This window comes from Zingiber officinale, chromosome 4A (assembly GCF_018446385.1).
Source record: "Zingiber officinale cultivar Zhangliang chromosome 4A, Zo_v1.1, whole genome shotgun sequence".
Lineage (NCBI taxonomy): Eukaryota > Viridiplantae > Streptophyta > Magnoliopsida > Zingiberales > Zingiberaceae > Zingiber > Zingiber officinale.
Genome location: NC_055992.1, coordinates 112,928,056 through 112,940,936, shown reverse-complemented (window position 1 = coordinate 112,940,936; position 12,881 = coordinate 112,928,056). Strand labels below are relative to the sequence as shown.

Genomic DNA, 12,881 nt, shown 5'->3' with positions numbered 1-12,881 from the left:
TGGCTGATGAATCTACTACTTGGCCGAGCGGGGTAGCCGCTCGACCGATACTTCCACTGTCTGGTTGTTGTACGTGTACTTTGACCGAACGAGATAGTCGCTCGACTGTAGAGCGTTGTCCGCGTGTGGTCTACTCGGCCATCACTCTACTCAGCTGATGTTCTGAGTATTGATGTAAGGCCGAGCGGGGTAGCCGCTCGACCTGCTTCTGCAGACACTTGACGTTTATTCCTGTCTTGAGCGTCTTAGCTCAACTGGTGGCTGTGCCAGTGATGATATCGGATCGGGCTTTTTATATTTTGGTTGGGAGAATCACTCGCCCACCTGGCCAGTGATAATGGGGTATTGATCGTCTTGACTTTGACCTCCATAGTGACGAAGACCTTTCCCAAGGTTGACCGTTCTTATCACCGCATCAATGTTTAACAATGATGCAATCTTTTATATTAACTGCTTATATATGCCGGAGAAGTCTCTGCTTCTCTCCTCCGATCTCTCGGCCGATCTACGACGGAGCACAGTTAATGGCGGAGAAATTGGCATCGGATAAGCGCCACAGCTTCGTCAATGGCGGTAAATCCTTGGCTTTCTCCTTGAGTGCTTGCGTGCTTCCTACAAATTTTCCGTTGGTTCGGGTTTCTTTTCTCATCTGGCGTTGATTTCGATCCTCTAGGTCAGAAGGTTTTCGAATGGGATCAAACCCTGGAGGAGGTCGACATGTACATTGACCTCCCTCCCAACGTTCCCAAAAACTTTTTACTGCAAGATCCAGTCCGAACACCTCGAAGTGGGGATCAAGGACAATCCTTCTTATCTCAATGTATGCGATGCAATGTCTTATCTTTTGTTTTATTATTATCTTTGTGTGAGATTTATGATTGCTTCTACATTTTTTTTTCCTTCTCTCAATGAATTGGTTGTTTTTCATTATGATCTCGCCTGCCCTGTGAAGGCCGACTCGTCTTTCTGGACCCTTGGTAGTGCATCCTTGTTATCCTTCTATTCGTTATTCTTGCCTGCAAGTTTTCCTATTTTGTTCCTTTATATTACGACTACCGTTGTTTCATATTTAGTATAAGCATTCCTTGGCAGTTTGAAGCTGTGTATTGGACACTAGTTAGTAAGTCAATGCTTGGAATCAAGCATGCGTGACAGAAAAGTTGAGGGAGTAAATTCGTCTAAACATGAAAACTTCTCGTCAGTTTACAAACAAGCTCAAGGAGATCATCATTGGTACAATTGAAGCTTCTAAGATCTATGTTGCATTGCATTGCTTCTTGCCATTCATGAAGTCTGTCAGCACATAGAATAATTAATAAAATAGCTAATTATTGAGGGTGCTCACATAGCTATGCTACTGGTGAGATTCGATTCTTTGAAATTGTTGCTCAGCGCTTGTCTTCTTAGCTATAGTAGCTAGAGAATGGGGTTATCATGTTGCACTTTCTTTGGAATTGAGGACTATTTTTGCTTTTAGCATAAAAAATCCTTTTAGAAATATTTTAATTGAGCTTGGGCAGTATGATCTCTAGCCTTTAACTATTTATCTGCTGAGCAACTGCAGCTTACAACATCAAATCTTTCCTCAAGCTAAGTAGGATTCAGATGAGATCAAAAGATAATTAGAAAGAGGGGAGCATGGTGGGAATAGTATGAAGTATTTATCAAATCAATTAAACTAATATAACTTACAAGTGTTGAAGGTGGTGAACTTTAGGATTTCCAAGTGTTGAAATAATTTGGCACAAGCTACACTTTTTGTTCCAGGGGAAAAGAAAAGTTATCTAGATTATTAATTCCTACAAATTTATAAACACTGAAAAAGAAAAGTCTTATTATTTTACATACAAAAAGGAAATATATTTCAGAGGTTACAGCTAGTGTAGTTAAGTTTGAAAGTGATCCATCTTAACCCAGTGCAAAAGATCCTCCCTGTACAGAGGAGGCATAATGTTGGAGATTTCTTCCTCGATGATTGGATGCACATACTGCAAAATGCCTTTTGAATACAACCTTTGTGCTGTTAATTTTTGGTTCAAAGCAAGAGAGACACAAACTAATGCTTCATAAAGCAGAATAAAAAAAGTGAAGCTCAATTGGTTAGTTATGACTTACTAGCTTTCCAAAATGCAAATAATTGTGCAAACTTATGGAATGTGAACAAGTCATTTTAATTTGGTTTGGGATTTTACTCTTTTGTTGAGCTAAGCAATGCATTATGCTTGTGGCGTGAGTGGTGCAGAACGAGACTGTAGAAGCAGCAAGTTATGTATTAATATTTCGAGCTTAGTTGGTGATATTGGTCCTGTGTACTTTGACCAACTTCACTAAATGTCTACATTTACTTATTTTTTACTATGACAATTAATGGTGTTTTTGCTGTCTTTACAAAATAGAGGATGAAGTCATGCACATAACATTACAGAAGAGGGACAAAGGAAAAACTTGGTCATCTCCCGTACTTGGTCAAGGTTTACTGGATTCATATGCTGCCGATCTTGAACAGAAGCGCCTTATGCTTCAAAGGTTTCAAGAAGAGGTAAAACCTTTTTTTTTCTCTTCTTTTTTACATTGTAAGAGGCCATGCCTTTTAACAGGATTGATTTTTCATGATGCTATAATAATTGTTATGTGTTTCAGTATAGCTTTACTATGATCTTGAATTCTTGATTCCAGATAGCCAAATAGGTCCTCAATACATACAAACTTGAATCCAGAATTCCTTGCGCAAGTATTTACTCCATCCATGACTCATCACTACTTTGAGTTGTAAGTATAGATATCATGAAAACAAATTTAAGTTTCAATATGTTTCTTATTTAGAAAAAAAAAACAATTTGCAGAACCCTGGTTTTGACTTTTCTCAAGCTCAGTTCAGCGGGGCCTGCCCTGATCCGAGGACCTTCATGGGTGGCATAAGCTAAGCTTACAATTGAGGTGACTCCTCTTGGTTGTTCTTTCTTTCTTGATGACTAATCTGTTTTTAGACAATCATGTGTATACTATCCACTCTTGGAGTTACGAATTATGATTAATCTTTTTCCGTGGTCGCAAAGATTGCAACAATGACACTAAACATATGATGAATGTTCTATCTAAATTATTGTATGATATGGGTTGCAGTAGTAGTTTTCCATGAGTTGCGCCCTTTGGATCTTACAACTTGAGCTCAAACTCTCAAATTTGCGAACATTGTATTACATGGTGTCGGTTTCTCATTTTCTAGAACATATATTGGATTATATAATACAAAATATTTCACAAATAATCGAAGATAATTCTACATTTTATATAATACAGAGAGATGACATTTCATTAATTAACTTTGTAAAAATGATTATACAGATTAATTTTAATAATTATTTATCAATGGAGTATTAAAAAATTAATTTACTTGCTAATAGACATTACATATCATTCTCTTGTATCTTTTTTTTGAAAAAAAAAAATCTGAATTGTCATATCGTATTAGATTCTATTGATTCATTTTTTAAAAAATTTTGTTCTGCATTGCCATTTCGTGTTGGATTCTATTGTATCTTTGGATGAAAATTATGGTGGAAGAAATTTCCAACCATCCTTTCAAGAAGAAAACTGAGGAAAAAAAAACTAAATAATAAATGCATAAAATCAATACAAATAGATATTTGAGCTCCATAAGTTTCTTACCTACATGAAAGCTACAATAAATATACAAACCCTCAAATTAGTAAATGACATTGCACTTTCATATATTTACCTAAATCAACTCACGATAACTACTACATAAAGAAGCACATAAAAGCCATTAAAACAAGCATGGACGAGGGTTAGTCACTGTTCTCTGCAGGCCTCAAACAGCTGCAGGAAGAACCTTCCTTCTGTCTCCTGTTGTTTCTCCTTCCATAGATGTATTCCCTCAGACGAATCCCAGCTCTCCGTTTCATCGTCCTCATTCTTTTATTTGCATTTTCATCTTTCAATTTCAGTAAACCGTATTGAATCTTCTTCATCTCCAATTCCAACCTTCCGATTTTCTCAGACACCTTCTGTGCCCAGTCGGAGATTTGCTTCTGCCTTTTGCTGTGACTAGCCTTCTTCTCTGACTGATCGTCAGGGGAAGCAAAAAGGTCTTCCACTTGCTTTCTCAAATTACCATTAACTTCAATGAGCTCTGATATGGTTCCCTCGGTGTCTTTCAATTGCATGCCGAAGGCATGGAGCTCTGATCTAGTAGGCTGGTTGATCCTTTCAGGTGTTTCCATGTTCTTCTGTAGTTCCTTTATACCCGCTTGCAGAAGCAGCAACCTCTGTGCATCAGAAAAGAGTCTATCTAAGACCTTTCTGTTCCAGTCACGACATGATTCTACTTTCTCAGGGAGTTCTAGCTTGCCGATGCATTCTTTATCAAATAGCTTTCCTTCCATTTCTGCAGTTCGGTAGCTCTGATTTTGGGTGCTGCACCCCTCTTCATATTTTCCCCACAGTTCACCAGCCTCTTTAGAGTTTCTTAGGCCATGGGAAAGAACACCGTTCTTGTACCTTGGAGAATTCAAAACGATATCGATTTGTATGTCGCTCATGAGCTGCTTATACTTTGATCTAGCGATGTCGTTGTCAGAGGCTCCCGTCGTTTTTAACCCTTCAATTTCTTTCCATGCAGCATCCAAACTAGCACTCGAATCTAATCGTTCAAGCACCAGAACATTTCCTGTATCCATCACAGCCTCCTGAAGCAGCTTCACCTTGTTGTGCAAATCTTGCAGTTTTTGAGGTCCCATAGGTCCGGTGGCACTAAATTCTTCCTTATCTTCTTCTTGGCCCCTCTTGGTATAGGGAGAAGACTGAAACTGATCATCCTGAATAAACAACATCCGTATCATCATCAAACATCCACGTAATCTAATTGACTAAGTTCTCAAAACTCTTACTGCAGTAAGATGAACATAAGAAAGAACTTCAGATAAATGAAACTAAAACATTTCTCACTTCGTTGAAAGGAAAGTGTGAACATACCTCCTCTTTTATCGTATTTATTGAAGTTGAAGTAGAATACCGCCTCACAAGGGAAAGTGTGAGATCTTCTAGGATTGCAATGTCATCCCAGAGGGACTCCAAAAACAGTGAATACTCATTCAAATCGCTTCTTAGTCCAATTGTTTCTCCTTCGAGGACATAAATCTTTTTCTCCAACTCATGTATAGTTGAATTTTTTACTGTGATTTCCTCCTGGAGAATTTCCATTTGTTCTTTTGCACTAACACTTATAGCATGATTGACATTATACTGGACTTCTAGCAAATCACCTCTGCACTCTTTTAGGTCAGCCAACGAGTCCTTCAGATGTGTGTTTTCATCTTCAAGCATTACTATTTTCCCATTGACGAGCGTGTTCTCCAGTTCAAGCTTGCTGTTGGACTTGTGGAGATTGTTATTTTCATTAATCAATAGATTCAGAGCTGAATTTATCTCTGAGATAAGACTCCTACACACCACAGAAAGGCAGTCCAAAGCAATAAATTCCATAAGAAGATTGTTCTCCTCTTCCAGTTTGTCATCATTGTCTCTCGAGTTATATAGCTTCCTACAGAGAGACTTATTTTCTTCCAGTGCCTCAAAGCAATCAGTTTGTAATGTGCTGTGAGTTTTTTGTAGACAAGCTAACTGTCTGAATAGCAAATCCACTTCAATTTTCAAGGCTTCTTCTCGTTCGTTGCTTGCCTGCATCTCGTTCCTCAGAAGTTCACTCGTTGCAAGGATTTCAGCATTCTTGCATTTTATCTGGGTGAGATTCTCTGCTCTTACTTCAGATTCTCTCTCAAGAATGGTCTTCTCTTCTCTTAGTTCTGTGACATACTTCCCAAACTGCTGTAGAAGGTTAATGACAGCTGATTTCTCCTGAAACATATACTGCTTTTCATCCTGGACCTCTGAATTAGTCTGTTGCATTTGTTTCAGTTCACGCAATATAAGCTGCAAAACTAATTCATCTTCGCTATTGTCTAAAGAAGCATGCTCAAGATCCTTCCTAAGTGATCTTATTATCACGTGTAGCCAGTCCCTTACTTTCGTGTTATGTTCTGTTAAAGATGTTATCTTACTCTCCAGTTTCAAGCATTCCTGCTCAAGCTTCAGCATAAGTTTCTCAGCACATCTTAATTCATATTCCTGTTTTTGAGATGAGAACGATAAGTTCAAGTTCACCTCTCTCATATCACTTAAGCATTTCTGCAATATGAAAATTTCGATCTGAGCATCTACAATGTGGTGATGTTCCATTTGAAAATTCTCCTCCCATTGCCTAGCTTGTCCCTGAAGGTGCAATATCTGATTTTCTAATGCATTCTGTTGAATTTTGCTAGACTGAAAAATGTTACGGTTTTCTTTCTTTTCCATGATTAATAAATCTTGCAGTTCTTCTATTTGACGAAGGATTGAATCTTTCTCCCTCTCTAGGTTAGTGCTTTTGCTCTCTATCTCAGAATACCTGCCTTCCAAGCTCTGCAGATTCTGTTTAAAGCTTTCAACCTGATGCAATAAAAATAGAGACAACAAGTGTATTAGTTCCAACTTCTTGTGATCAGCTTCATGGATCTTATCCTTCCATTTAAGTACATACAGGGCTATATCGCTAATTATATTTGAATCTGGTATCCTATTTTACATACCTCAACAATATTCATCTCTCTTAAATTAATGTTAACTGTAGAAGTTATTAATTGTCTTTCGAGATGTTCATACTTTCAATTTATCTTCTTAGAGCTTCTTCACCTAATTGCTTTTGAATAATGTATTTTTTTTATTACTTTAAATAGTCTAGGACATCAATGTTAGCATTTTCCATGTTTGTTATACTAATTTCTGAACATGTTTCTACATGATGCAACAAAATATAAACTGAAGTCACAACCACAAAATCAATCAAGAAATAATTCCAGAATAGGAGAATGGAAAAAGAAATTAGTATTTTAGATACCTTAATCAGCTTCCAGAAGTTATGTTTACCTGTGATTTGAGCGTGCTGTTCTCAGAAAGAAGACGTAATTTCTCATTGCCAAGAGACTTGCAGGATTCTTTCGCACTCTTCAACTTTCTTCTCAAATCCTCGAGTTCAACATTCATATCAGATTGGGAGTTCTCTAGGAATGCATTTTTCTTTGAGAGCTTCTCTATTTGCTGATTTGCAGCCTTCAACTGTGACAAAAGTGATGCCTTTTCAGCTAGATATATGGATATCCTACCACACAAATGAGCAGAGGAGTCTTCTAATTCATCTACCTTCCTTCTTAATCTGTCTAATTCAGCATTTACGTTCGAAAGTGTAGCTTCTAATACTTGAATCTCCTTTGACATTGTTTGCTTATGGTTTAGGTTAAGCATGTAAAGAGTTCTTTCGTCCTCATTTTCCATGATTGTATCCCTAAGTTCAAGGTTTGCATCCCTCAAATCCTCTATTAAGGTCTGAAGGGATTCTACATTTAAATTAACTCCCTGAAGTTCATCTGTAAGTGCATGACACTTAACTACCAAATCATCTCTTTCTTGTGTAAGACAATCTAGTTGTATCTGAAGAGCTTCCTTTTCATCCATATGAAGATCAGCTTCATCTTCAAGTTTCCTTTTCAAATCCATCAGGAAAAAATTCTCATCCTGCAGGCTAAATATTTTTAGAGAAGACGAAAATTGTTCCTCAATTAGCTTCACATTCTCCTCCCTGATCTTCTTAAGTTCTTCATCCACATCCTTCAGTTTCTCAACTTCCATTTCGAGCTCCAGTACCTGATGCCTCATCTCTTCAAGGGTATCGGTATGCCTCTTTTTAATCAATTGGCAAGCTATCTCAGCTTCCACGTTTCTTTGATCTTTATCTTCTAAGGAGACATTGAGGATTTCCAGCTCCAGCCCCTTTTGGTTTAGCTCCTCCTGTTGATGCTCCATTTTTTTCTTTAGGAGGTCAAGTTCCAAATTTAATGATCGATTAGCCTTCTCCAAGGCAAGCCTCCGTTCCTCGGTGTTGTTTAAACATGTAGCTCCTAAGATCATCTCCTCACCGAGTTTCTTAAGCTCAGCTTTGGTGTGAGAGACTTCATCTTCCAAGTCAGATATTCTCGTCATAGACTCCAGATATCGAGTAAGTGATTCTTCTTTTTCAAATTTTGCTGCAGAGTAGATCTCTTTTAGGCGTTGAACTTCCCCTTCATTTTTATCAGCACGTGCTGATTCCAAACTAATTTGCTTCTTCAGCTCCTGGTTTTCAGTCGACAGCCTCACTATTTCTTTCTGAAGTAATCTATACTCTGAAACTTTGCCTTCCTCACTCTCCATGAAAGTTGCATCAAGATCATTATCTGCATGATCTGCATGTGAATTTCCTTGCGGCATTTCAGGATTATTTGTCTCTGCATCCAGGGATAGGTACTCATCGAACAAGTCGAAAGGAATTTGGTTAGGAAATGCTTCAGCTATAGTTCGGTGAGCCTGACGAAGTGCCCCAGTCGCATGATCATATCGTTCTGCCAGCGCACGGTAGCCACGGTAAAATTCCTCTACCAATTTCATAAGCTCAGGACGTTTCTTGAAGTACATTTCTGCTTTTTTCGCAAAAGAATCAGCATCTTCTTCTACAAGTCTGATCATGGCTTTTACCTTGTCATCTATGTCTGCAACGGCAAGTGTAAATGATGTTCCATCATTAACATTGAATAATGTATCAGGATAAAACAGCTAAAACTTAAATGATCTTTTTGGGAACTATGCTTCCTATTACTGAGTTATATTTATATGTATAACAATTAATGCTTGTGAATTTTGGTCTTTGACTATATGAATAATTATATATTCATGCTCCACTATAGTTTAGGAAATTATAGAAGTAGAAAGCTCGATTCAACCTACAAAATTCATCAATTCTTGCTGTCAACCTAGACAAAGAAGAGAGTCAAAAGCATTGCCTGCAAGATTATCCTGCAGCCATTTGGAGTGCTTGGGGATGATATGACTATCCCACCACCATGAATACAAGCGTCTGGATTCAGCTTCTGACAATGTTGCCATGTTGACTGTTACCAAGGCAACTAAAATCTTCTGCAATCTCACATATGCTCAACAAAAGATTTCCAACAACGAAGAAGATCAATTTCAGTAGCAGACATTAATGATACAACATTTTGATGAAGCATATGAGAAAGAAGTTGAAGATCATGCAGTGTGTGCTTCCGACTTCATGGCTTATAGAACCATCTGAGAAGAACATGACAAAGTCACACTTAAAACACAATAAAAATTCATCCACCAACACCATCCACAAAAGTAAAAGCATGATTAGTAAACGTAAAGACATCAATGAAAGATGAAAAGAAAATGATATATTCTCTAACCCTGAAGTTGAAAGGTAGCAATCAATCTTCTCAGGCAATCCAACACGCTTGTTTTCTGTAACAAACAATGAATGCATTTAGAGATCATTTGTTTGTTTGTTTTTTTCTCAGTGTCTGATGCAATATAAAACTGTGATTAGTGATTTAGTTGGTCGCCTGAAGTTGAATCGTCTACTTCACTTCGCTCTGCAACTTCTCAAACACTTACTCAAGCTTTGATTTGAGTGCCAAAAAAAGAAGAAAAAAAAACTAAGGCGATGATGGAAATATAATCTCCTGCTGGCGCGAGACTGGAGATCTAGGGCAACTTTATCCAAGAACTCGAACATAGAGGAGGAGAAGTAGCATAGAAAAAATCTTCAGCATCAAAGAGAAAGCCAAAAACCCCCAAATAGAAATTGAAATCAGTCTCCGAGCGAAAACAAAGTGGGAAGAAGAATATGTATATATAATCATACCGTGAGCAGAAATCATTCTTCCTCCCAAAGTTGATCATCCAGCAGCCGTTCTTCCAGATCCAGCTGCTTTTCTCACCCAGATTCATCCCATTTCTCCGCTGCACATCTCCCGCTCCGGCAAAAAAAAAAATCAACGAGCAGACAAGAAAAGCATCCCAAAAAAACAAAGAAGAGACGGCGAAAGAGACAAAGAAACAGTGGAGGAAATGCAGAGGGATTCAGGAGGCGAAGTTGGTGGATTTGCGGAGGATGCGATTGGAAATTACTGCCCCGATCAATTTAACGACGCGGTGAATGAAGAATCAAAAAAAAACAACAACAACAGCATACCAATTCGTGTAGCAATTTTTTCTCCGCCGCGTCGGCGCAGCTGCACCACTGCAAGTTAATGAGTACAATAAAGTAGTGGCAAAAGGGGAGCAGTCCTTGTTGGCTGCTGGGCTGTTCTTGTCCTCTTCTGCCTCTCTCCGTTGCAGTCGCGTCAAGGCGTCGATGGGTCGTGCCCGAGTTTGGGTTGCCCTCGAGCTATGTCTGACTCGGCTCGAGCTGAACTTCGGTTGCCTGCGAGCTACGTCTAACTCGGTTCGGGTTAGATTGTGTTAGGCCTAGCACAAGCATTGCTTGACTTATCATTGCGACTCCACACCAACTGGGCCCCTTCACACCGACCTATGGCAGGCATCCAATCACCTTTTTTTATTTTTTATTATTTTCTCGCTTTTATTTTTCTGTAATATATTAAACTCTTTTTTGTATTTAAATGATACAAGAACATATCATTTATTCTTGTCTTCTCATTCCAATCTACTTTTTGTAGTCTATTGTTTCCTTTCTTTTTGATAAAATATAATATATATATATATATTTTTTGTACAATTTGGTGATGAAAACAAAAGGATATGATAGTATTATATATCAAATCGCATCTCCCTTCTGGTGGATGCATTTTAATTTTTAAATTCATATAGTGATAAAAAAATAATATCTTTAAAATATAAAATAAATTGCACAACTCAACTGGACAATTATTGCATAATTCAATGATCTCCCTCCCTCTATTCGTTGTCCTTTATATTCTGCAAAATTTGGCACTTTGTCATAAACAACTAGTTAATCGCACTTTCAATAATTTATTGAAAGTTTATCTTGAACAACAACACAAAAGCATCCAGAAAAATGGTTCACAAATCATAATAACTTGAGAATTGTGAGCCAAAAAGGAAAGAAACAGTTTGATACTATCCTTGCAAGTCTCTCTTTCAGCAATGAACAGCCTGATCCATCACAACATTCTAATTCTACCTCCATTAGAAGATGATAAATCCGGTGAGGAATTCGCGAAGACACCTTCATCGATATCCTATCTCGCGTTGCCGACACTCGATGCTGCAAAATGCTTTCTCCCCTCTGAAAGAAACATTACTGAAATGTTACCATACAAATGATAGAACACCTTACAATGAACAGAGAAAGTAGTGTTTAATCTTGGTTAATCATGGCGATCCATGAGCAGTGATATTACTTCAATTATCACAGAATTTGAATAAAACAGCTTGTTCAATTATCACACTAACAAATACTTAATCATCGGAGAACTGTTACAGTTTTGCATGGTGATCAGAATCACAGAAGTAATCGACAGGGATCATGGCGAACTCTAGAGATTTCAGTAACTTTGTTTCAAGCAGAAGTTCGAAGAACACTGACCTGTATATAAAGATATCGATCCCTTCTCCAAGAATCCTCTTGCATGCATGGCAAGAAGTCAAAAATCCATCTGCGGAATCAGCGCCATGGTAATTCTCCTTCCTTGTGGTGCTGGATTCATCGCCGCAGCTCGCCACGATGCGATTGCCGAAGATGTGAGTGGTTTTCGGATTTGGCCCGTGTGAGATCACACGAGTGTAGTCTTCCGAGAGCTCCATCTCACTCATGGAGATGGACCCAGAGACGGTAGGTACCTCATGGCCGGAGGATTTCCGGGCGAGGGAGAAGAGAGCCAATTGAGACTCCTTGTTCTTGACCCCGAACTCGATTGGAGAATTCGGAAACTCGACAGAGCCATTGGAGGGAATCCGAACGCTCAATTGCGACCCAAAGATGACCATTCTGCGCTCGGAGTTCTTTCTGGCTTTTTCCCCATTGAGTGCGTCGACTATGCCAAGGCCGATGGGCTCGACGGCGTCAAAAGGAGGCTTCTTTGTCTGCCTATCGGAGTTCGAGATGCTGCAGAAGGAGGAGAAGGGCCGGGTCTCGAGTATGGAGGTCGGGCTCACGGCTGCCTCGATGTCTGCGAACCTCTTGGAGGAGAAGCTCCGGAAGAGCAAATGGGAGGAAGCAGCGAGCTTGCTGAAGTTATTGCTCGCAGAGGGAGATTGAGGAGAGTTCGAATCAGACATCGTGAAGCCCTCCTTGCCGCCTACCGATCTGGATCTCCTCTTCAACATAGTAAATCTTTAATCTGAACACGAAAGGTAAGAGTGATTCATTCTGAATTCCGATTCACCCTTTTGATTAACAAGGAAAGTCTGAGAACTAAATAAAAATAAGATGAATGAAATCAAACTCACAAGATACGGGCGTTAGATTCTCTTCAGTATTCAGAATAAAATCTGCCTTTTTCTTCGTCGCCGGAGTGACACAGCAACAATAAGAACTTGAAGCGCGTAAAGGATCTATCTGGTTTAGGTTGGTTCCGAAACTCGAGAAAAGGGTTTAGATTGTGACTTAAAAAGTTAAAAAAGATGCTCCTTTCCGGTTCGGATGGGAAAAAGGAACTACTTCGAGCGGATCGATTTCGACCTAAAAGTTCAGCAAGATGACTCCTTTCCGCTTCCGATTTGGGGAAAAAGGAACCGCTCCGATAGCGAAATCGTCCGAAAGGTCGCTCCTTTCGACTTCGTGGTCGAGCTGGGAGAGGGCGTCGGGCGAGATGGAGATGAACAGGGGCGAGGCTGCGTATCTAAAGGGCTGGCGCGATACGATTGGAATCCCGGCGAGGACGGAGGAGTTGTTGCCGTAATGCATTTGCCTCTGTTACGACGGCCCAAACCTGATGCCATTTTCC

The 12,881-nt window shown here is 39.1% G+C and overlaps 2 protein-coding genes and 1 long non-coding RNA gene across 5 annotated transcripts; 1 reads left to right on the top strand and 2 right to left on the bottom strand.

Moving 5' to 3' along the window:
* Window positions 1–452: 452 nt before the first annotated feature.
* On the top strand, window positions 453–3,078 carry LOC121973568. The gene is made up of 5 exons (XR_006109664.1): window positions 453–573; window positions 674–820; window positions 2,397–2,539; window positions 2,677–2,769; window positions 2,844–3,078. It is a non-coding gene; the product is annotated as an uncharacterized LOC121973568 (long non-coding RNA).
* Window positions 3,079–3,610: 532 nt separating this feature from the next.
* LOC121970614 (protein NETWORKED 1B-like) lies at window positions 3,611–10,197 on the bottom strand. Of its 3 annotated transcripts, none has more exons than XM_042521431.1 (7): window positions 9,815–10,197; window positions 9,357–9,411; window positions 8,931–9,219; window positions 7,258–8,639; window positions 6,985–7,173; window positions 4,996–6,507; window positions 3,611–4,838 (listed from the first exon to the last, which is right to left on the bottom strand). In XM_042521431.1, exons 3-7 carry the CDS (start codon window positions 9,031–9,033, stop codon window positions 3,810–3,812), a joined length of 4,215 nt encoding a protein of 1,404 aa, XP_042377365.1. In that variant the 5' UTR covers window positions 9,034–9,219; window positions 9,357–9,411; window positions 9,815–10,197; the 3' UTR covers window positions 3,611–3,809. The 3 variants fall into 3 exon arrangements, with proteins under 3 accessions (XP_042377365.1, XP_042377364.1, XP_042377363.1); XM_042521430.1 differs by having other exon boundaries at window positions 6,985–8,639; window positions 9,815–9,912; window positions 10,145–10,191; XM_042521429.1 differs by having other exon boundaries at window positions 6,985–8,639.
* Window positions 10,198–10,984: 787 nt separating this feature from the next.
* LOC121970613 (FCS-Like Zinc finger 8-like) lies at window positions 10,985–12,261 on the bottom strand. Its single transcript, XM_042521428.1, has 2 exons — window positions 11,522–12,261; window positions 10,985–11,221 (listed from the first exon to the last, which is right to left on the bottom strand). Exons 1-2 carry the CDS (start codon window positions 12,259–12,261, stop codon window positions 11,164–11,166), a joined length of 798 nt encoding a protein of 265 aa, XP_042377362.1. The 3' UTR covers window positions 10,985–11,163.
* Window positions 12,262–12,881: the final 620 nt, after the last annotated feature.